The sequence below is a fragment of the Dasypus novemcinctus genome, chromosome 1 (genome assembly GCF_030445035.2).
Source record: "Dasypus novemcinctus isolate mDasNov1 chromosome 1, mDasNov1.1.hap2, whole genome shotgun sequence".
Classification (NCBI taxonomy): domain Eukaryota; kingdom Metazoa; phylum Chordata; class Mammalia; order Cingulata; family Dasypodidae; genus Dasypus; species Dasypus novemcinctus.
The window spans coordinates 48266052-48292083 of record NC_080673.1 but is presented as its reverse complement, the minus strand read 5'-3'; the positions used below and the strand labels follow the sequence as shown (position 1 = coordinate 48292083).

Below are 26032 nucleotides of genomic sequence, written 5' to 3'. Positions count from 1 at the left end.
CAATAAAATGTGAGAACCAAAGAATAAATAGGAGGTCCTTTAGAGTCTGGTGTATTAAATATTAGACAGTTATGATAATCTAATTAGTCTCCTCTGTTTATTCTCTAATTTGAAGTCCAACTTATTTTTAAAAGACTTGCTCAACATTGAGATTGATAAACCATAATTCTATCTACACCCTATTTTAGAAATTTTCATTTAAATTGTTGTTTCCTTTCTCTTGGTCCTTGAAATTATTGTTTTAAAAATGCTGTCATAACTAATTCTGAAAGACGAAAAGAACTACAAAACAATACAGGGGACAAGAAAGTGGTAAAGTACACATACTGTAAATTTTTCCCTTTTTTTACTTCAAAATTTTAAAGAATAGTTATGTATACCATATGTAATTTATTTTTTAAAAACCTTGCTTTCACACAATTCAAGAAGAAAATTTTAAAATATTTTATTTAAATCTTTCAAAGATGATTCTATTTATTTTCCTGTTTCAAAACAGCAACATACTGCTAACAGAGTTTTCTTTAAGTAAATATACCATTTGGACAGAATGATAAAAGCTAAAGTAAAGAAGCAGCAACTACCTAATGCTGGGTGGGTTGAAAAGAGGTAGGCAACCCAGTTTTCTTTCCTTTCCTTCACTCTCTATCTCCATTCTCCTTATCTCTTCTGGGTTTCTCCAAGGAGCCTTCAACTACATGGGGAAAAACAGTTAGGTTTACAAACAAACTGCCTAATCCTTTTCCTGGGGCAAAGGTGCTTATTTCCAAATTTCAAAGTTTTAAGGAAATAACCCCCTAATTTACAAAACTAACAATTATTTACAAATAATTTCATTCTGAGAGAGTTGAATGATAACATGAAAAGCAACAACATATGTGTCACTGGAGTTCCAAAAGGAGAAGAGAAGGGAAAGGAGGGAAAGGTGGCAAAAAGAGTATTTGAGGAAATAATAGCTGAAAATTTCCCAACTCTCACAGAAGAAATGAACTTACATGTCCAAGAAGTGCACTGTACCCAAATCAGGATAAATCAAAATAGACCTACTCCAGGACACATACTACTCAGATTGTTAAATGTCTAGAGATAAAGAGAAAATTCTCAGAGCAGCAAGAGAGAAAGAAGCAAACCATCACATATATGGGACACCCAGTAAGGCTTAGCACAGATTTCAGAAAACATGGAGGTAAGAAGACAGTGGTATGTTAGAATTAGGATACTGAAAGAGGAAAACTGCCAGCTGAGAATTCTTTATCCAGCAAAATTGTCCTTCAAATATGAAGGTGAGCATAAAATATTCACAAACAAGCAGAAACTAAAATAGTTTGCAAAAATGAATCCACCTTTCCAGGAAATATTAAAGGAAGCCTTAGATTCTGAAATAAAAAGACAGGAGAGAGAGGCCTGGAGGAGAATATGGAAGAAAGAATAGAGAAAGGATAACCAAAAGAGTGAAAAAACAGACAAAAATATGATATTACATATGAGAACTAAAGAATAAAATGGTGGAAGTAAATAGTGCATGTATAGTAATATCATTGAATGTGAATGGATTAAACTTCCTAGTCAAAAGATACAAACTGACAGAATGGAAAAAACGAGCCATCCATATGCTGCTTATAAGAAACTCACCTTAGACCCAGGTATACAAACTGGCTAAAAGTTAAACATTGGAAAAAGATATTCCATGCAAATAGTAACCAAAAAAAAAAAAGCAGGGGTACCTATACTAATATCACACAAAACAGACTTTAAATGCAAAAAAGTTATAACAGATACAGAAGGCCATTATATATTAATAAAAGAGACAATCCACCAGGAAGATATAATAGTCATAAATATCTGTGAACTTAACCAGGGTGCCCCAAAATACACGAGTCAAACTCTGGGAAAACTAAAGGGAGAAATAGACATCTCTACAATAATCGTTGGAGACTCCAACACTCCACTCACATCATTAGATAGAATAAATAGAAGATCAACAAGGAAACAAAGAATTTGAAAAATACGATAAACGAGTTAGACCTGACAGACATATACAGAACACTGCTCCAAAGTAGCAGGTTACACATTCTTCTGAAGTGCCCATGGATCTTTCTCCAGGATAGACCACATGTTAGGGCACAATGCAGTTCTCAATAAATATAGAAAGATTGAAATTATACAAAGACCTCAGATCATAATGGAATGAAACTGGAAATCAACAATAGACAGGAAAAAAGTAAATTTGCAAATGTGTGGCGGCTGAAAAGTACAGTCCTAAATAATCAGTGGGTCAAAGAAAAAATTCCAAGTTAAATCAGCAAATATATTGAGACAAATGAAAACACAGCTTATGAAAACTTATGGGATACAGTGAAGGGAGTCTTGAGGGAAAAATTATAGCCCTAAATGCCTATATTACAAAAGAAGAAAGAGACTCAAAGATTTAAATGAACAACTAGCGAAACTAGAAAAAGAACAGCAAACCAATCACAAAGCAAGCAGAAAGAAAGAAATAATAAAGACTAGAACAGAAATAGGTGAAATCGAGGACAAAAAACAATAGGGAAAATCAACAAAACTAAAAGCTGGTTCTTTGAGAAGATTGATAAAATTGACAAACCTGTAGCTAGAATAACAAAGAAAAGGAGAGAGAAGATGCAAATAAAACAATCAGAAATGAAAGAAGGGAAGTTACAACTGACCCCACAGAAAGATGATTAGTGCTGGCTGGAGGGACTCATGTGAATAAATAGAAGATTGAATGCAATGACTTCTCAAACTAAAAAAGGTTCACAGTTGCACTTCAGTGACAAAAATCCTTAACTCTGGCTGCTTTTAAGAGTACCCTTGGATTAAGCTTTTAAAAGATAACAGTGCCTAAGCCCTGCTCCAGAACAATGAAAACAGCATGTCTAGGGTTGGGGCCTGGGCTTCTGCATGGTTTAACAGCTTGTGGGATGCCACTAATGTGCAGCCACGTGAGCACCATTGTTCTGTGACATTTAAGAACATGTTTGAGTCACTTACTATTGTTGACATCACAAGAAGTTCATGTTTACTTTCAGACTTTTGGAGGCAGATCTTTAGGGGCAATGAATGCTTGGCAGTGTCTTTTTAGCTCTCAATGCCACTTAAGCCACCATCATTTAGATTCACTGCTTTATTTATGATAGCACTGATATTACAATTAACATTACAACTAATATTAAACTATTATAAATAATTTTACCACTTGCTTTCTAAGCAGTATATTGCTTAGAGCAAAGGCCAGAAAGCTATATAACTTACCAATTTACTAGTTAAAATTGGGGGAAAGAAGATAATATTACTGAAATTTTGTGGTCCATTACTTGGCAACTATAAGACGGTTACACTTTTGGACTCTGTGTGCCATCTGGGTTACAAAGTTCGGCGGGCCCAGTCACCTATTCCTTGCTACTAGAAGGAAATTGTCTTAATTATGCAGAGGGCTTAAAACCGTCATTCAGAGTAGGCCATCCATAGCTATGTCACACTACTTCTACTTGGCTCCACAAGTGCTTCTACCCTTTAGCCCTCTTACTTCTCAAGAGTTTGATCTGATCAGATATAGAGCTGGAGCATCTTGGCAGAACGAAACACAATGGTCAGATTCTTCTATAACAACATACATGGGGAGTTACCGGAAAAAACAACTGGATGAGTTGACATGCAGCCGATTTTCTTTCAAAGAAGGACCGTGTGAACTGGAGTGTAAACAGTAAGATTTCTTTGTAATTTGCACATAGATGTGTCACTATAAATAGACAGGGATGCTTTTAGAAGAAAAGGGGCATTGTAGATCCCGAGAAACCTTACAGCATTTTTAATCCTGCGTATTTTCCTGTGTAAATGTCAGTAGGAAGAAGAGCTCAATGCCATTGACCAGCTGAAATTTTAAATGTATTCTCTGTTTAGCACTAATAAACTTATGTATAGCTACTTACTCCTGAAAGGATAAGAATACGCATATGTGACTAAATTGTGAATATTTTTTGTGTTCTCTGTACAGCAAAGAAGCGCTTCTGAGAATTTCACTTTGTTTCTTGTCTAGTTTTTCTACTTTCGACAGTTGAAAATTTCGCTCTAGGCAGAACTAGAAGTAGACAAAATCGTCTAATTCACCTTGTGATGTCTGTCAATGTATGCAAGTGTGGAAAGCCCAACAGACATTTTTTTGAGTGTTTGCTATAAGCCAGGCTGTCTGATAGAACCACAGAAAAAAATTTAATTTCCATTTAATATGGTAATTACAACTACAGAGGTATTTAATCAGTACAAAGGAGGGAGATTTTATGGTGTGGGAAGTTAGTATATTTCCGGGAAGATCTCAGTAAAGCAGGTTTCCTCAGTGCTGGTTTGGAAGGCAGATGATGTAGGGAATAGAAAAGCATATTGCATGGAGGAAAGAGCTTGCAAAAAGTCAAAGCACTTAATCCCAAGCACTCTCAGGGAACTACAAGTGGCTGGATGAGTTTGAAGGATAAGGCATAAGTGGAAATGTGGAAAAATATGAGACCTCATTATGAAATATCTCTCTCTGAACATTAGTTGGAAAATTTCTCACCCAGATTCTGGATGCAATTTGAAAATTGGTTGGATTACCAACTCTGCCTTCAAATATGAGGAGTAACTCAAGCACAGGCATACCTCAGAGATCTTAGTTTCAGTTACAATCTCCACCATATAGCTAATATCGCAATCAAGAGAGTCACATGAATTTTTTGTTTCCCAGTGAATATGAAAGTTATGTTTACACTATATTGTAGATTACTAAGTGTGCAGTAGCATTATGTCTAAAAAATGTGCATACCTTAATTAAAATGTGACATAGAGACATGAAGTGAGCACACGCTGTTGGAAAAATGGCACCCATAGATTTACTAGAGGGAGGGTTGCCTTCCCTCTACCTTCAATTTGTAAGAAACACAATATCTGTGAAACACAATAAAGCAAAGTGCAATGAAATGAGGTATGCCTGTAATAGCATACTAAATATTAGTTATATTGCTTTCTGGGTCTTTCCAAATCATCAAAACAAAGTGCTCAAATTAAAATGTTTCAGAAGTACTTTCCAGAAGCCTGTTTGATTTAGTCCAACAAACTATGATTTTGACATTTCAATTTTTAATAACTCTCTAGTATGTGTTCACATCAATTAGCTTTGGAAGTCCCTTGCTAATTCTGTGAATTTAAGGCAGATAAGAATCTTCAAGCACTGCTGAGGTCATCTTGAAAATAAATATTTTGAAAACTGATATCCAAACAGAGAGGTAATAACTCTGAAAAAATGCAGATATATGACATCTGGTGAAAATGTTCAGAACTTTGACTTTGTTTCCTATTTAGCGTTTGATCATTGTGTGAGTCATTCCAGCCAAGCTGCCCTGTGACACTGCAAACCACAAAAGAGCACAAGCTTGTGAGGGTTATCTGTTTTTTAAAACCTCAGAAATGAAAATGTGTTCTTTGTGTAACTACTGCTTATTCTAATAGCATAAGAAGAAACAAGTGTTATAAATGAATATGAAGGGCAGATTCAGCTCATTTTGAAGGTACCAATTATATTCTACATTTGCTTTTGTTTTTCATCTTTTCTTGGTTAATTTTAGCCTCAAGGACAAATGTCTTTTTAAGTTTTGAGCAGAATCTGTTTGATCAAAATTTTGTAAGACTATAAAGAGACATTTTTACACTTATAAAATCAAAATGTTCTGATGGGGATGATTGGGATATAATGTGAAATGACTGATCATTTAAAATATGTTTAGTGAGGATACTATTAAAGTATACAAAACAATAATTTGCATTCACATTATTTAACATGCATAGAATACCTATATTGTGTGAGACAAAAGAAATTAGTAGAACTCTTGATTATTTAATTCTGAATGAATTTCAACAGAAATTTATAAGCATGCAAAAAGAAGGAATCTCGCATTGGGAAAATGGAAATTAGTGTGGTACATAATTTAAGTTATTATGGAATATCAGTGTCAATCCGGATTGTCTACCAAGATTAAAATAAGGGAAGAGTTGTATCTTGCAATTCTGAAGACAGAGATAGGGTTCAAGTATAATTTTTAAAGTGTTGATGCTTTGTTTATTAAATTATTCATTTATTAATTCATTAATCAAATATTAAGTGCAAACTGTGTACAAGATTTTAGGCCAGATGCTGATGTTACATCAGTGATCAAAACATATATGGCCCTTACCCATAGTCTAGTGAGATAAAAATCACCAGGAAACAATAAACCATTTGTGCTTTGAAGGAAGCATAGGCAGAGCTTTGTTAAAAGCAAAGGGGGATGGAAGTTTCTTATACACTAAGCATAGTTTGTCATATGATCCAGCAATCGCACTCTTAGGTATTTGCACAACTGATATGAGATCTTAAGTCTACACAAAAATCTGCATACAAATGTTTATAACAGCTTTATTCATATTCCCTCAAAACTGGAAGCAACCAAGATGTTCTTCAAAAGTTCATGAATAAACTGTGATACATTCATACAGTGGAATATTATTCAATGATAGAAAGAAATGTGGTAATAAGCCATGAAGAGACATGGATGATCCATATTCCAAAATGAAATAAGCCAGTCTGAAAAAGCTATACACAGTTTGATTCCAAATATATGACATTCTAGAAAAGCAAAGCTAAGGGACAGTAAAGAGATCAGGGTTGCCAGCGAATGAGGGAGGTATGAATAAGTGAAATGCAGGGAATTTTTTAGGGCAGTGAAACTATTCTGTATGATATTGCAATACTGAATAAAAGACATTAAACATTTGTTGAAACACATAACAATTTACAACTCTAAGTAAACTTTAATATATGCATATTTAAACTATAAATTTAGAAGATTGGGAGATCCCAGGATGGGATACAAATGTGACAAAGCATCTAAATATATTGCAAATATATGAAGGAATCTCACTGAAGATGTGGGAAGAAAGTATTGACCTAAGTAACTTTGAAAATGAATGAATTCTGTAAAGCTAAAGACAAAAGGAATTGTACGTAAGCACTGTGTTCTAGTTGATAAAGTGTTTCTCATGGGAGTACAGGTTAGCAATTCTAAAACCATTACACATGTATACTAGAATGAATGATTAAGTACATGGATGGTGGGTGGTGGATGGTGGATGGTGGGGGCCAGTTTTCTCAGTGTTGGAGTTGGAGGTTAAGGTAAGCAAGGGGAAGAGGCTAGAAAGATCCTTGCCACAGATTAGAGTTGATGATATCAGCGTGAATTGATGTATAGCTTAATCTAGAGAGAACAGTTACATGTAGAAATATTTAAAGATATGTGTATATACATGGGCTAGTATAAAGAAATATATTTCCTTTCTCTTTGGAAGAAAGTAACTATGCACAGCCCATATCAGCAGTTAGAGCCTCAGCTGACAGGGCCTAGAAGCAACACACCCAGCTAGCAGCAAACACATTTTGTATCCAGATCTTGATTTTTAATAGATTCTCTAGTAAAAGGGACCGAGGTGCCATGGAGAAGTCGCTGATTCTAGGACTGTGGCAGCAAATGTACAAGATGAACCTGGAGCATTGTGTAGTGCCAGAAAGTAAGAAAGTGCCCCAAATAGACAAATAAACAACAACAAAACAATGATGGGGTTTGTCAAAGAGATACAGGGGCCAACTGAAAGAGTTTCCCTAACCAAACCTGGAGCAATTAGAGCAAAAAGATAAAAGTTGTATTGGATTATAACCCAATGTATAAAATAAATATCCACAGGTCCACACTGATATGGATAAGTAACTTAATAACTGCATGAAAAGCAGGGAGAGAGAGAAATCTCCTGTGCAGATGAATTCCAAATAATTTATAAAGTTATTTCACCCTCAAGGGGTGAAGCATAACATTCCACTCCTTAAGTGTGAGCTGCACTTTATAACTTTCTTCCAAAGAGTATAGAAAGGGAGAAAAAAAAGAACTACCTCAAGCCAGTTGATCAAAATTAGAAACATAAGTCACAATGATAGTTTGTACCTTTGATTTGATTCAGTATGACATTGTACCTCTGTGGTCTTCCTCCCAAAAATACATTAACCCCAGATAATCATGAGAAAAATCAGATAAGTCCCAATTGGGGACATTTTACAAAATATCTGACCAGTAATCCTCAAAATTGTCTAGGTAATCAAAAACAAGGAAAATCTGAGACACTGGCACTATCAAGAAAACCTTGAGGAAACAAGACTATTAAAGATCATGTGGCATCTTGGATGGGAACCTGGAACAAAAAATGGACTTTAAGGAAAAATGGAGGAAGTCTGAATAAAATACAGACTTTAGTTAATAATGTGCCAGTATTGGCTCACTAATTGTTACCAATATACTATACTAATATAAGATGCTAATAATAGGGGAAATTGGGTGTAGGGTATACCGGAACTCTCTATACTATCTTCACAATAATTCTGTAATCTAAAACTTCTACAATGAAAAGCTTAGTTATAAAAGCAAAAGATTGGGAGGTAAGGGAGGATGGCTATTTTAGATAGGATGGTCAGTAGGGAAGAAATATTATTAGAGTTAAAGACAGATGTTTTATAATGATAGAAGGGTCAGCCAAAGAGGAAGACAAAACAATCATAAATTTGCCTGTACCTAATAACATAGTCTCCAAATTTATTAGTTAAAATTGACAAAAGTAAAAAGAGAAGTAGGCAAATTCATGATCATAATTGAAAATTTAAAAATATCGCTCTCAGTAACTGGTGGAACAAGCACATAATCATTAAGGACATAGCAAATTTGAACAAGGCAATTAAGACATTTATCTCAACTGACATATCTAGTGTACCAAATCCACCAACTTCAGAATACACATTTTCTTTCAAGAACACATGGCATATTTGTAGAAACTGACCATATGTTGGGTCAGTCATTTAAAAAGCATCATCAAATTTCAAAGGATTGAAATCATGCAGAGTATGTTCTCTGGCATGTGTTACTGAGCTAGAAATTTATGACAAAGAGAACTAGAAAATGCCCACATATTTATAAATTAAGCAATATACTTCTGTGTAATCCATGGGTTAAAACAAAATAAAAAATTAGACAATGTTTTAACTGAATTATAAATAAAATAAGACATATAAAAATTTGTGAAAGGCAGGACATCCAGATGAAGAGTGACAACCTCTATATACCCACACCTCCATACAAGCTCAAAGACACTGACAAAAATTGTCAAAATCAAATTTTTAAAAAAATATCTGGAAATGAAGCAAAAGCATGCAACAATTTGAGGAGTGCATATTCAAGAAAAGCTACAGAATCTCAGTAAGAACTGCAGGTTCTGTGGCATTGTAACTTGATGCGCTCCCACCCTTAAAAAAACAAAAACACAAAAGAAGAATTTTTTTCATGGTACACTTGAAAAAATAAAGAGGACTGGTAAATACAACTACATAAGTAAATATGAAAGACACTATAAACACATTTTTATAACTCATTCTCTGATCTGATTTAAAAGACATCTGCATAAAACTAATTATAAAACTGTGTTAATGGATTTTTAATGTATGAAGATGTAATTTGTATGGCAATAATAGCACAAAAGAGTAGGAGGGAACAGAGCTATATTGCAGCAAATTTTTTGTATGTTTTTAAAATTAAATTGGTATTAATATGAACTAGGTGATTTTAAGATGCTAATTGTAATCCCCAAGGCAACCATTTATAAAATAGGTAAAAAACAAACAAAACAAAATTATAGCAAGAGAAACAAGAGAATTAAAATAATACACTACAAAATATCAATTTGACATACACAAAAGAAGGCAGTAATGGAGAAACAGACATGGAAAACAACAAAATTACAGATGTATTTGCTGCCTTATTAGTAATTACCTTAAATGTAAGTGTATTTAACACTCCAATTAAAAGGAAGAAACTGTTAAATAGATTTTTAAAATCATCCAAATATATACCATCTACAGAGATATATATTAGATTCAAATATAGAAATAGCTTGAATGGAAAAGGATGAAAAGATGCCATACAAACAGTCCAGACACAAAAGAAATTGAGAATTGTTACTAGAAACAGAGAGGCATTTTATAATGAAAAAAGGTTAATCCATAAGGGTGATATAATAACTATAAACATACATGTACTTTATTACAGAACCCCAAAATATATGAAGTAAAAAGTAAGATAATAGAAAGAAGACATAGACTAATCAAAAATAATAGTTGGAGACTTCAATACCCTACTTTCAATAATGGATTAAACAACTAGGCAGAAGATCAACAAGGTAATAAAAGAACTGAACAACATTTTAAAGCAAATATACTTAACAGACATCTATAGAACACTCCACTCAACAGCAGAAGAACACACATTTCTTCTCAAGTGTATATGGAACATGATCCAAGATAGACCATATGCTAGATATTAAACCAAGCCTCAATAAATTTTAAAGAACTGAAACATACAAAGTGTGTTCTCTGGTCAGTAATAGAAGCAAACTTAGGAAATTTACAAATATGTGGAAATTAAACAACATACTTGTAAATAATTAATAGGTCAAAGAAGAAGTCATGAGGGGAATTATTTTTATATGAATAAAAATGAAACACAACAAATCAAAACTTAAAGGGTATAGTAGTTAAAGCAGTGCTTAAATGGAAATATATAGCTGTAAAGCCTATATTAAAAAAGCAAAAGATCTCAAATCAAGAACCCAAACTTCCACCTGGGAAAGAAAATGAAGAACAAACCAAACCTAAAGCAAACAGAAGCAAGGAAATAATAGATTAGAGCAGAAATAAATGAAGTAGAAATAGAAAAATAATAGATAAAATAAATGAAACTAAAAGTTGGTATTTCGAAAATATGTTTTTCAAATGACAAACCTTTTTAACAAGATTGACCAAGAAAAAAAAGAAAGAATACTCAAATTACTAAAATTAGGAACTAAAATCATTAAAACAACTACCAACTTTACATAAAAAATAATTAAAAGGGAATATTAAGAACAACTCTATGCCAACAAATTAGAAAACTTAGATAAAAATGGGTGAATTCCTCAAAAGATAAAAACCATTGGAATTACCCAAAAAGAAATTAAAAATCTGAATAGACGATTATGACAAAGAGATTGAATTAATAAGTTAAAATTCCCCAATTTTAAATTAAAATTTTAAAGCTTCACTGATGAATACTACCAAACATTTAAGGAAGAATTAACCCTAATCCTTCATAAATTCTTTCAAAAATTAGAAGGGGAGGGAACATTTCTGAAATAATTCTGAGACCAGAATACCCTGATACTAAAAGCACACTAAGGCGGCGGACTTGGCCCAGTGGTTAGAGTGTCCGTCTACCACATGGGAGGTCTGCGGTTCAAACCTGGGGCCTCCTTGACCAGTGGGGAACAAAAAGAAACACAGATTCCCATGCCGCTGACAACAACAGAAGCAGACAAAGAAGACGCAGCAAATAGACACAGAGAACAGACAACCGGGGTGGGTGGGGGGGAAGGGGAGAGAAATAATTAAATAAATAAATCTTTAAAAAAAAAAAGGTACACTAAGATACCACAAAAAAGAAAACTGCAGATCAATATCTCTTATGAACATAGACATAAAAATCTTCAACAAAAATTCAACAACATATGAAAAAGATTGTATATCATGGCCAAGTGGGATTTATCCCAGGAATGCAAGGTTGTTTTAATACCTGAAAATCAATTAATGCAATACATTATAATAATAACATGCAAAAATCACACAATCATATCTGAAAAGACATAGAGAAATCATGTGACTAAATCCTATAACTTTTTCATGATAAAAACACTCAACAACCTAGGTATTGAAGAGAACTTCCTCAACCTGATAAAGTCATCTTCAAATATTCATAGATAACTTCCGAATTAGGTGAAAGACTGAACACTTTCCCCCTAAGATAAGAACAAGACAATGTGTCCAGGCTTAGCATTCCTGTTCAATTGTACTCTAGGTTCTAACCAAGACAGTTAGACAAGAATTGGGAAGGTAGAAGTTAAATTATCTTCATTTACAGATGATATGATCCTGAGTATACAAAATCATAAGGAACCCATGAAAGACTATTAAAACTAAGAAACTGGTTAACAAGATTGCAGGATACAAGATCCATATACAAAAATCAATTGTATTTCTATACAGTACCAATGAACAGTTAAAACAATTCTATTTGCAATAACATAAAAAATACAATACTTAGGAATAAATTAAACAAAAGAAATGCAAGACTTGTTCTCAGAAAACTATAAAACAACAATGAAAGAAATTAAAGAATATTTAAATAAATGGAAAAACCTCCAGTATTCATGGATCAGAAGACTTAATATTGATAAGATGGCACTACACTTCAAATTGATTCTGAAGAGTGATGTAATCCCTACCAAAACCTCAGCTGCTTTTTTTTTTTTTTTAACAGAAATTGCCAAACTGGTCCCTAAATTCATATGGGAATTCACGGCATCCCGTATAGCCTTGGCACTTCGTGAAAAAGAAGAACGAAGTTGGAAAACTTATACTTCCCAATATCAAAACTTCCTGCAAAGCCACAGTAATCAGGACACAAGTAGAAATGTGTGAGTGCAGTAGTGGCATAAGGATAGGCATGTGGGTCCATTAGAATAGAATTAAGAGTCTAGAAATAGACCTTTACAAGTATGACCAATTGATTTTCCACAAGGTGCCAAGACAATTCAATGGTGAAAGAATAGTTTTTTCCAACATAATGTTGCTATAGGACAACTAGATATCCATGTGAAGAATGAAGTTGGACCCCTTTCTTACATTAAATTCATATGTAACATAAAAGTCTTAGAAAACATAGGAGTAAAGTTTCATTACCTTGAGTTAGACAATGCTTTCTTATAGCTGACACCATTTAGCTGATTTGTCTCTGCATACTATTTTAATCTGTAACACTTACCTCTCTCTTTTATGCCATTTTTGTTGAAGAAACTGGACCATTGATTCTGTAGAATTTCCCACATTCTGGATTTGGCTGATTGTATCCACACGTTGTTGTTTTCTTTTTCCAAAAGCCTCTATATTTCCTGTAAAATGGTAGTTAGATCTAGAAGTTTGATTAGATTTAGTCTATTATTTTGGCAAAAATATTTTATAAGAAGTAGTGCACCCTTCCTATTGCATCACACTTGGGGGAACATAATGTCCAGCTGTCCCACAATTAGTGAGGTTAAAATTAATCGTGGATTCTGGTGTTATCAGGTGACCTATTGCAGAGTTCACTGTGAACTTTCCAGTTAATAGTTTTAGCAGCCGTCAATGATTGTTGTTTACTTCCTCTACCAACTGTTTACTATTGCAAAGTATTTTTATTTTTAATTCATTCATGGATCACTGTTTTATAATTTTCTATCATAAAAATAAATAGTTAAATCTAAATTTTAAAAAAATATTTAAATTTTAATTTATTTAAAATTCTCTATGTCTCTATGGTTTGGGGAGCTAAAAATTTTCTCCATACTAAGTTATCACTAAAATTATTAATAGTAAAAGATTGATTAAAACAAATAAATGTTTTTACAAGTTTGGAGAAATAATTAAAGAGAAAAAGTAAAACTTTAATGGAAATGTATCTCTAAATGAGATGAATCATGATTGGGCTTTTCCTCATGTATTTAATGAAAAAGAAAGGTGTATAATGCTAAGAGCTAATCATTCTGGTATCTAGTATGTTACTTTTTGTTTTTAAAAGGAAAAAAATTAAACATTGTTAAGATAAAATAAGATGAGAATTGATTAAAATTAGAATAAAATTTTTGTTGATTTAGTAAAGTAGATTTAAAGTACCTTATTTGACACACACTGCATTTGAAATAAACCTTGGTTTTAATCCAATATATCTGTAAAAATTTAGATACCCTGGTAAATATTCCAATTACATTTAAAAATAAGCACCATTAACTTAATTTACTTCAATATTCAAAGGTATTTTTCTTTCCAGCAAATGACACACATTAGGGATGATTACTAAGCTGAACTAAAAAGAAATATGTATGTGTATACGTGTATGAAAAAGCCATTTTTAGCAATCTATATGCCTTACTTTTTATGTTCTCTCTGTTTCTCTCACAAGACTCTCTAGATCCATGCATTCATTGGCAATAATTGTGATATTAAAAAGGCAAAATCCTTAAAATTTTTTCGTTAGTCCCATTACCTCACTATCATGTTTCTAAATTTGAAACAACTCTGTATGGGCCAAAACAACTAATTTTCTAACTCTTCAAAAGATGGAGAAATACCCAAGGCCCAAGGCCTTATGGTACCTTGATTAATCATTATAAGCAGCCTTTTTTTTTTGTTTCCATAACCTGGAAGTTTTTACAGCCTGGGGTAATGCATCAGTAAGATTTGGGGTGAGCAAGGTTTTTGTTTTTGTTTTGTTTTGATCTTCACAAAAATAGGAGAAAGGCTATTGAAAGCCAAGAATTCTCAGGTAAAACAATTTTAGCAGGAAGTACATTTAGAAGTTTGGGATCTGTAAATTAACCTCTATAAAACTTCCATTGTAGAATTCCCCCCAGAAAGTCAGCATGCATACTATCTGAAGTTCATAAAGCAAGCAACTCAGTAAATCTGGAGCTTCACAGGAGTTGTCTGGTCTAAGATACATTCTGGGGATTGTTAGCATAGAGAGGGTTATAGAACTAGATGAAATCACCTAGAAAGAGAGTGAAAATTAGAAAAGAAAGACCTAGCAGACTCCAAGAAATTCCAGCAGTTAGAGACTGGATAAAGGAAAAGTCAAAGAAAATGGAGTGGTCAGTGATATAGGGATAATCCCAGAAAATACCAACAAGAAAGCAGTGCGTTTCAAGAAGGAAAACATGGTCAACTAGGTTGAGAGCTATTGAGAGGATAAGGAAATGAGGACAGAATTATATCCAATAGACATGAAGCATGAAATCATTGGTGACCTTGAAAACAGCAGTTTGGGTGGCTGATGGAGGCAAAACCTTGATGGGAGTGCACTGGGTTGTGAACAGCAGATGCACAAGAATGGAAGGGCTGTGACAACTTTGTGAGACATATTGTCAGTGGGGAGCCAAGAAATGGAGCAGTGGTAGCTGACGAGAAGAGAGGAATATGAGACCAATGGAGTTTTGTTTTTGATTGTTGCTGCTGTTGTTTTGCTTTGTTTGTAAGATGGTATCTATTAGAACACCGTTGATGGGAATGATGCTGCAAAGAGAAAAATTGTTAATGCTACAGTGTTCTAACAGAAGGAGTGTCGATGTAGGAAGGTTTGTTGATTTGCTAACAAAAGGATGAGTGATTTCCTGAGTTGTGGTTTCTCTTTCCTCAAAGAAAAATGAGGATAAATTACCTTTTGAGAGAGGTGAAGGTGGAGAAGTGGTGCCGAATGCTTAAAGAGAGAGAAGAAGGTGTGAAATGGTAGAAAGTGAGAAACAATGTTATCTGGGCTATTACTAGGATTACATGACAATATTGAGGGCTCATTTGAGATTTACAATCAGTTCTTGACAACCTAGGGTGTAATTTTTCACCAGCAATATTCATCTGCGTGGAGGAAAGCACAAAGAAAAGAGATGATTAGAGATGATTAGGGTTAACCAGGTTTGGGTTTTTATAGGCTAGTGTAAAGTAAGGAGCAAAGGGCAAGAAAACTGAAGGAATTTGCAAGGGAGTGATTACAATGATTGTCAAGATGGGAAGGGAAAATGAGAGGGACCGCATGATAGGAAATAATGGAGTTAGAATGAGGGAAATGACGAAACAGTTGGTATATGACAATCTTCACTGGCTTGTATATATTTATTGAACACCTACTGTGTGGTAAGTGGTATATCTGGGTAGCATATGCTTCAAATGAGCAGTGGATTTTGCTGAAGGAAAGAAAATGGGGAACCCCCCAGTCCTATACTATGCTGGCTGTAAGAGGAAAAAAAAAAGTTTTTTGTTGAGAGAATTTGAGGGGAGGCTGTGTTCTCAAGGGATGGCTAGGTTCTTTTAGTGTAAGAACGAAAGATGAGTTTTTGGACAGGGAGGGAGGGGATGGAGAAGTGGGAAGGGAAAGGAATGGTGATGTAGAGATGTTTTCAGAAAAGACTTTAAAAATTCCAACTAGAACAGCAGAAGATATCGGAAGGAAGGAGAGGTGTGGGGGATTGGGTCAGATACAGAGTTGGACTGAGCAAGGTGAGGATGACCGTGGAGATAATGGATGCTTGGGAGGCATGGACTTCTGGCAATGACAGATACATTGGGAGGTGAGACTTGAAGGAGCCAGATGTGATAGTCCTAAAGAGCACTGGTTCCTACACTTCTTGATAATAAAAAATTTTCAGTTCTTAAAATAAAATTGCTAAAGCTTCTCAGAAATTCTGATTATGAGGCACCAGTGAATCTCTCTATATAAAGAAGCACTCCAGATAATTCTTATGATTGGAAAACAAAGGGAATACTGCTTTGGAAGAGTGTGAAAAAATCTGATCTAGTAGCATAGCCACCTAATAACAAACTTAGTTTACTTCAGGGGCTTCTGAGCAATCACTCAGGAGGCACTGGATGTTTTGGTAGTTTTGTTCTCTGCTCTCCTTTGCATCCTAGGACAAGGCCTGTTTTTCCTTCTCAACCTTGGACTAGCCCAATCGGTCTTATTATCATTCAGGGGAAAAGCAAACCCAGAAAAGATGAAAAGTTGTGATAACTATGGCTGGGCCTTTCAGAACAGTCCCAAACTGTTTGGAAAATAATTATTTTTCTTTCTTGATACTTATAGAAACAAATCTCTAAATGAAAAAAAGAAGCAGCATGTAGGACCATGCTACTCCAATGAAACAGCCTTCTGCTAGGGATTACTAAAGTGAGAGGATAAGTAGGGAATGCTAGTTTGTTACAGCACAACAGAAAAATTATACAGGTGGAATAGAGAGCAGAAACATTTTTATAATAAAGGAATGCATAAATATAGCTTGACACAAAATGAACATAAAAGTGTTTAAGTTAAAACAGATAGTATAAAAGACAATTAGTACTTACCAATAACATTAAAAGATGAAAATCTTTTTAAAATGCCACTTACAATATCATTAAAACATGTCAGGCCTGTAGGAATAAATGTAATTAAAATGTGCAAGTTCTCCATCAAGAATACTATATATAAATCAGTGAGAAAATAAAGATCTATACAAATGAGAGATAAACCATGTTCATGGATTGAAAGGCTGAATGTTGTAAAAATCTTAGTTCTCTGCAAATTGATTTATAGATTCAATGCAATCCTATTCAAAGTTCCAATATGTGATTTTGTGGAACTTGACAAGATGATTCTAAAATTTATATGGCAAATCAAAGGGCCAGAAAACAACGAGGACACCTTCAAAAAAGAACAAGGGGGGAGGGCTTGTTCACCAGATAAACAGACTTACTTTAAAGCTTCAGTAATTATGGCAACATAGTATTATGACACAGGGATAGACAAATAGATGAATGAAAGAGAATAGAGAACCCAGAAACAAAATCATCAACCTCACTTATGAAAAAAGTTACAGAGTAGTGGGGAATCTTTTCAATGCCAAGTAGATTAATTCCAGATGAATTGAACAACTAAGTATGAAAGGCAAAAAATTAAACCACTGGTGACAGTGTAGAGAACAGCTTAATGATCATGGGGTTGACAAAGATTTCTTACAGAATATACACAGAAAAACTAACCACAAAGAAAAAGATAAAATGGCCTACTTTAAAAATAAGTAGTTCTGTTCAACAAAACACACCATTAAGATTCAGAAAGGGGAAGCAGATGTGGCTCAAGTGATTGGGCTCCTACCTACCATATAGGAGGTCCCAGTTTCGGTTCCCAGGACCTCCAGGTGAAAGTGAGCTGGCCCATGCAGCAAACTGATGCAACAAGATGATGCAACAAAAAGACATACAGAGAAAAAGACAATGAGAGACAACAAACCAGGGAGCTGAGGTGGCTCAAGCAATTGAGTGCCTCTCTCCCATGCTGGAAGTTCCCAGGATTGGTTCCCAGTGCCTCCTGTAGAGGAGATGAGAAGACAAGCAAACACAGAACACACAGTGAATGGATACAGAGAGCAGACAGAGAGTGTAAGCAGCAAGGGGTGGGGTAAATAAATAAACAGTATGAAAAGGGAGAGGACTGTGAGAATATGGCAGAGTAGAAAGCACCAGGAATCAGTCCCTACATCAAAGCGATTATTGAGCTGGAAAGAACTGTCTGAATCAACTATTTTGAAACTCCAGAATGTAATGAACACTGTGAACATTCAGGTAAGAGTAGGAGGAAGAGGCTGGTAAATTGCAGTAAATACTTGTGAATTTCACATTCCGGTCCATGGCTACTATCTGCCATCTCCCAGCCTTATGGCAGGCAGAAGTGAGGCCCACAGCGCTGGCTCCTGGTGCAGCTTGCTGGTGCCAGGGTGGGATATAAAGATCTACTTTCCCAAGATCTGCAGGTGTGTAGTCAGGGCACTGGTCACTGCCTTCGATCAGCATTTCTGATTGCTGAGGCCTGGCTCTCGGTCCTGCCATTTTTCCAGCTCAGCTCAGACAAAAGTGTTAGAGGAGTCTTAAGACAATTCCCTTCCTCAAAACTAAAGAAAAGACTTATAATAAGGCTGCATTAACTGGGCAAGTGCTGAATCAAGAAAACACAACTTCATAAGACATAGGAGAAGCTCCTGGTATGCTTGTGGACACCTCCACTCCCTCCCCAGTGTGGTGTAGTTAGCCTGTGTTCCCAGTGTGGGTCCCTGGCCTTTTCCAGCTGGGAAAGTCTGACCCAAGAAATTCCTGTAGAGCTTGTCCCCCACCCCCGCCCCCATCCTGAGAATTTGCCCTCCAGGCAAAATTAGTTTAGGAGAGCCTTAATTCCTACAATAGAGTATCCAAGGAAAGGGTGCAAGTCTAATTTATAGGTAGTAAAGGGGGGAAATTCCTGAAAATAGGGGAAGACCTAAGACCAAGCACAAACTAAGAATAGGTTCAGAAAAGACAAGGAGGACCCTGCACTTTGTATTTGCCTTGGGCTGGTATTTTTTATAGGAAGCCTGTACTCTAAAGGAGAACACTGCCTAATGCAAAGCCAATATGCAAAGACTGTGAAAATCTGTTTTTTTAAAATATTGGTTTGTTTGGTTTTGTTAGCTCCTGGCACTCAAGAGAATCTCTATCATAGCATGAGCTAGATACAAACTCAAGAAATGACAGCTCAGTTACTAAATCCCAGAGTTAATATTTTAAAATATTAAAATGTATGGTGTGGGAAGTGGATTTGGCCCAAATGGATAGGGCGTCCGCCTCCCACATAGAAGGTACAAGGTTCATACCCAGGGCCTCCTGACCTGTGTGGAGCTGGCCCACGTGCAGTGCTGATGCAAGCAAAGAGTGCCCTGCCACGCAGGGGTGTCCCCTGAGTAGGGAAGCCCCACGTGCAAGGAGTGCGCCCCATAAGGAGAGCCGCCCTATGTGAAAAAGTGCAGCCTGCCTAGGAATGGCACCGCACACACGGAGAGCTGACACAACAAGATGACACAACAAAAAGAGACATAGATTCCTGATGCCACTGACAAGAATACAAGCAGACACAGAAGAACACACAGCAAATGAACACAGAGAGCAGACAATGGGGGAAGGGGAGGGGAGGGGAGGGGAGGGGAGCGGAGGGGAGAGAAATTAAAAAAAAAACAAAAACAGAATGGTACTGGCATAATGACAGATATAAATATACACACACAGCAGTGGAATCCAATTGACAGTTAAGAAATAGACCTTTACCTCTCTGGCCAATTGATTTTTGACCAGGGAGCCATGTATATTCAGTTGGGAAAGAATAGTTTCTTCAACAAATAGTTCTGGGAGAACTCGACACCCATATACAATAAAGTGAAGGTGGACCTCTACCTCATACCACATAAGAAATTTAACTCAAAATGGACCAAAGACCTCAATATAAGAACCAACACTATAAAACTCCTAGAATAAATTATAGGGAAGTGTGTACAGGAATTTGTGTTAGGCAATGATTTTTACAGATTACACTGAAAGCACAAGCAAAAAAAAAGAAAAAATCAATAAATGAGACTTCATAAAAATTTAAAACTTTTGTGCTTCATAGGACTTTATCATGAAAATCAAAAGATAACATACAGAATGGGAAAAAATGTTTAGAAACCACCTATCTGATAAACGTTTAATATCCAGCATGTATAAAGACATCTTACAACTGAACAACAAAAGACACCCCATTTAAAAATGGGCAAAAGATGTGAATAAACATTCATGCAAAAAAGATGTACAAATGGCCAGAGTACCCGTGAAAAGATGCTCAACATCATTAACCATTATGGAAATGTAAATCAAAACAACAGTGAGAAACCCTTCACACCCACTAGAATGACTACTATTTTAAAAATGGAAAATACATGTTGGGAAGGATTTGGAGTAATAAGAATCCTTGTAGATTATCAGTGGGAATGTAAAGTGGTGCAGCCACTATGGAAAACAGTTTGGTGGTTCCTCAGAAAGTTAAGTAGAGAATTACCATAAGACCAGCAAATCCACTTCTAGGTATATACCTAAAAGAATGGGGAGCAGGGACTCCAACAGACTATTTTCACACCAATGTTCATAGCAGGATTACTCACAACTGCCAAAAGATGGAAGCAACCCAAGTGTCCAATAACAGATGAATGGGTAAACAAAATACAATGGAGTATTATTCAGCCAAAAAAAGGAATGAAGTTTTAATACATGTGACAATGTGGATGAACCTTGAAGACGTCAGGCTGAGTGAAATAAACCAGATACAAAAGGACAAATACAGTATTTTCTAAATGGATACAAAATAATTACTTTAAGAAAATTAATACAATCAAAAACTAGAATACAGTTACTAGGTGTTGGAGTGGTAGGGAATGGGGAGTTAATTCTTAATCAATCAGTAGAGTTTCTGGTTGTGGAGATGGAAATGTTTTGGTTACATGTGGCGATGGTAACACAACTTGTAAATGCAACTAACACCACTGAATTATATATTTGAATGTGATTAAAAGGGAAATTTAAGGTTATATATATGTTACTAGAATAAATTTTAAAAAAACAAAATGTCTATACAACACAGTGAACCCAGAGTAAACTATAGAGTGTAGTCAATATTATGATTATAACAATATTGTTTCATTAATTATAACCAAACTACCACAGTAATGCAAAGTGTTAATAACAGAGAAAACTATCTGTGTGAGGTATATGGACCTCTATTTTGTGCATGATTCTTCTATAAACCTATACCTTCTCTAATTAAAAACAATAAAATAAACTAAAAAAGCTCAAGGAATGAAATGAAGAGTGAAAATTCCTCCAAGTCCATAGGCTCAGTATGATTTATAAACCCATAACCTTTTTTTTTTTTTAAGGAGGCACCAGGGATTGAACCCAGGACCTCATATGTGGGAAGCAGGTGCTCAGCCACTGAGCTACCTTCACTCCCCAACCCATAAGCTTTTAATTTTGTTCTTCTACTTGTTTTTTTCCAGAATGTCAAGGCCAAAGAGCTATGCCTGTAACCCTACACACCTTGGGACTGCTGATGCTAAAGGTAAATACAACATGATGAGTTCTCAGCATCTCCCTTTTGCCATGTTTTTGTGTTTTTAACTTTTATTTATTTATTAATTTATTTTTAAGATTTCTTTTTTTTTTTTCATTTCTCTCCCCTTCCCCACCCAAACCCCCGTTGTCTGCTCTCTGTTTCCATTCACTGTGTGTTCTTCTGTGACCGCTTCTATCCTTATCAGCGGCACCGGGAATCTGTGTTTCTTCTTGTTGCGTCATCTTGCTGCATCAGCTCTCCGTGTGTGTGGTGCCATTCCTGGGCAGGCTGCACTTTCTTTCGCGCTGGGCGGCTCTCCTTACAGGGTACACTCCTTGCGCATGGGGTTCCCCTACGTGGGGGGTACTCCTGCGTGGCAGGGCACTCCTTGCGTGCATCAGCACTGCATATGGGCCAGCTCCACACAGGTCAAGGAGGCCCGGGGTTTGAACCGTGGACCTCCCATGTGGTAGGCGGACACCCTATCCATTGGGCCAAGTCCACTTCCCTGTTTTGAACTTTTATATTCTTGATTGTAGTACATAATGGTTTCCATTTATTTCCTAAAGGCAATGGTGTCTTTAGCAAGAAATGAGCATGTTCCATTCTGGATCTGTTGTTCTTAAAAATGACAGTTACTCCTGGGCAAAATGTTTCCTCTTCTATTAGTCCCAGAATGTAACTTCCATCAGAGCTTTGAGCTCTAGATAATGTAATCTGAATTTTACCAGATATACCAAAGAACGAAGAGGAGAAACCAAAGCTACAAATGATGAACTGGCAAACTACATTTACTAATCTACATCCACCTTTCAGTATTTCACTTTCCATGTTGTTTTAGTTAAATTAGGTTAACTTTTGCTAGACTAATAGATAAACACCCAAATTTAGGGGGCTTTACACAAGAAAAGATGATTTCTTTCTCCATATAAAGATCCCTGTGACTGTCTTATGGGCAGCCTTCCATATGGTGATTTAGGGACACAGGCTTCCTTCATCTTGAGGTTCTACCACCTGCAGGCTTTGTCTCCACCTGGCAGGCAAAGGATGTAGGGTAGGGATGGCACACATGCTTTATAATCACATCAGCCTGGAAGTCACATACATCACCCATGCTCACATTAAGGTCCCACCCAGATGCCAGAGGGCTCAGAAATGGAGCAGCCACTTCCTAGCAACAAGTAGATACTATGGAAGGGAAGCTCAGATGGTGGATAATGGCCATCTCTGGCAAACACTGATTTTGGGGAGGAGACACAATATCTTTTTCCCATATCATTTCTATCTTTCATATGGCTGAATCTCTGAAAGTTTAGTAAGACTAGTGATTATAGTTAGGATTTTTAGCAGTTTACAAAATACCCTGATAATGTTTGCCCATTTGCTGTAGTATTTAAAGGTTTAATAAGGGGAATGAAAGATAAGAAGAGTTATCTTGCAGCCTCATGGAGTTTTCCTAAATAAAGGAGCTGTCATTTCTTAATAGTTGCCTTGGAAGATAACTATTCTGCTAGCTTTCCTAATAGTATTTGACTTTATGGGAATAGGACATTTGAGGGGGGGTTTATATGTTCTCCTATGGTTTGCTAAGGCAACAGGACAGCACAGCTAACCCTTAGTGCTATTGTTAAAATCTGGAAGCCTTTTCTCTCCCCCTTTCCAGTAATGAACATAAAATTGAAACACACGACATAGCTTGGAGACAAGTTTGAGCTAGTGTATAGGAAATTAAATAGCCTGATCACATCATTCATAGTAAGTTAAGGTGACAGTGCATCTGATCTGAGTAGCACAAAGGACAATCCTATTACATTTATATTGCTATTTGTGCCCTTCAGAATTCTGATTAACCTCGCAAATCACCTCTGACCTGCTAGAGCTGATAGCTGAGCAGTCCAGCAGTTGGGTGGGTGGGAGTACTTGAGGGATGGTGAAATGAGCAGCAAAAGCCATAATTTACCACTATACGATATAGTACTTTGTTGTGTTTTTTTTTTTCATCTCCTTTTCTGTTTTTATAGCATAATATCGGTAGGAGGAAAGGTAGAAACGATGTAAGTATATATGTTCATAATGACTAACTAATAGATTTTGCCCTTGTTGCCTTTTTTATTCTCCTCAAATGGTCATTTTAATTTAACTGATGGCTACTGTCTTCATTAAGAGGTGACCTAACATGAAGGCAGAATTATTTAGTTTGGGCAAATGCAACTCTTTCTTCTTCTTTTCAATTTTCGTGTCTAATATTTGGATTATTATTATTATTGTTTAGTTGTGCTAGGAGCCCCTAATGAAGGGAGTTTAAGCATGCAGCCAAACAAATATTGTCAATGCAAGCCATCCCTATTAATTTGTTCACCTTACTGCACATTGGTGTGTTGATGTGACTTTGCAGAAACGTATCCCTTCACAGATTGGCAAATCAGATGGGCCGTGCTTAAGTATGACCACAATTATCGTAGAAAAGAGTTCTTGAGACCTGTTTTACAACTGCCTCATTAAACAAAATTCAGCTTATCTCCATTTCAAGCTCTGCAAAGTCAGATTTTAGCAAATTTTGTTCAATTAAATGCCTCTCCCTAGCAGGAGAGACTTTATGAAGAACTTGGTGGCGTGCAGACTGTGACACAACTAGATCAGTACACGCCTCCCCTTCCTCTTGTTCCCAGATGCGTACCAGTATCTCACACCTGTCCCCCTCTAGGATGAGCCCATCCTTTCAGATGGAAGCATTGGCCTCTCTTATTCTTGCTATTCCAGGAGACATAATGCGTTACAGGAGACGGTTTTCAATGGATGCCCCCTTCAAAGCCCTGATGTGATGGCAGGGATACAGTCTTTTGGACTATTTCCTAACAAATTCCATGCCCTGGAAGCAGCTGCCTGGATTGCTGTTATTGTACACAGCATTTTACAAGGATGACAAAGTTTAGGAGATATTGACGAGAACCAGATAATATTCTGAGAAGAGAGGGGAGGGTAGCATGCATACGGTTTGTAATGTAATCTCAAGGATTCTTGTGCCTATCCGTTTTTAACATGCTTCTTTTTCTCCTACTCTCACTTTTATTCTTCCTTGAAGCTTTCTCCAAACCTCTGAAGACTTCTAAAAAGCAGCAGGAACCAACCCATAAGTCAGGTCTTTCCAACCCGATCCATCCTTCACACAGCAGCCAGGAAGATCAAAGCATGAATGAGATAATATCATTTCTCTGTTTCCAGTTGCACTTAAAGTAAAATCCTAACTCCTTACCAAGACCTGCAAGGCCTTGCATGAATGTGACCTGCCTACCTGTCCAGTCTCATTTTAGGGCTCTTGTCACTGTGCTCACCCTGGTCCAGTTGCATTGGCTTCTTTTAATAACTTGAAAACACCAAACCATTTCCCACCTCAGGACCTTTACATAGGTTATTTTCTTTGCTGGAATGCCATTCCCCCCACTTCTGCTGAGCTGTGTCTTCTGGTCCTTCAGGAATCGATTTAAATGTTGCCTCTTCCAAGAGGCCTTCCCTGACCACCATGGTTTAAATATGCTACACATTCATTCCCCTTAATTTCTATCCTGGTGCCTCATTTGCTTTCTATGAATTTATTACATTCCTTTACTTCTTTACCGTCTCTTATTTTTTTATGTATTTCCCCAGTTGTCTGCTCTCTGTGTCCATTTGCTGTGTATTCTTCTGTGACGGCTTCTATCCTTATCAATGGCACCAGGAATCTGTATTTCTTTTTGTTGCGTCATCTTGTATTAGCTCTCTGTGTGTGCGGCACCATTCCTGGGCAGGCTGCACTTTCTTTCGCGCTGGGCGGCTCTCCTTTCGGGGCGCACTCCTTGCTCATGGGGCTCCCCTACACGGGGGACACCCTTGTGTGGCAGGACACTCCTTGAGCATCAGCACTGCGCATGGGCCAGCTCCACACGGGTCAAGGAGGCCCAGGGTTTGAACCGTGGACCTCCCATGTGGTAGACGGATGCTCTATCCTTTGGGCCAAGTCAGCTTCCTCTTTACCGTCTCTTTACCTTCTTGAACATAAGCTTCATGAGGTCAAGAACTTGTCTGTTTTGTTCATCTTTGTATCCCCAGCACCTGGCACAGAGTTCAGCACAAAGCAGATGCCTTATGATTATTTGCTGAACAATGGTTTTTATGGATCACCCATTGTTGGCTTTTTCTTTCCCACAACATGCTCCTTTAAAGAGGCAGGTCCTTATTTATAATTTGTCTTTTAAAAGTTCATTTGTAAATCACTTTTAAAAATTAGAATGTACGTTTTTTAATAGAAGCAAACTTCGAAAACTTGGTGTTTCCAAAGGACAGCCTTTAGAATCTTATGTAGTACCCAATATAATTACAGTACTTTACAGTTTGGATTGAGCAAC

At 36.3% G+C, this 26032-nt stretch overlaps 1 protein-coding gene across 1 annotated transcript in view; it reads left to right on the top strand.

The window, feature by feature from the left end:
- The first annotated feature begins 3063 nt into the window (after positions 1 to 3063).
- The window catches only part of C1H4orf51 (chromosome 1 C4orf51 homolog), a 65476-nt gene continuing 42507 nt past the window's right edge, over positions 3064 to 26032 (top strand). Inside the window, exons 1-2 of the mRNA XM_058285373.2 lie at positions 3064 to 3721; positions 21595 to 21656. Coding sequence (XP_058141356.1) covers positions 3489 to 3721; positions 21595 to 21656 — 295 coding nt within the window. The 5' untranslated portion in view covers positions 3064 to 3488. The remainder of the gene's footprint in view (positions 3722 to 21594; positions 21657 to 26032) is intronic.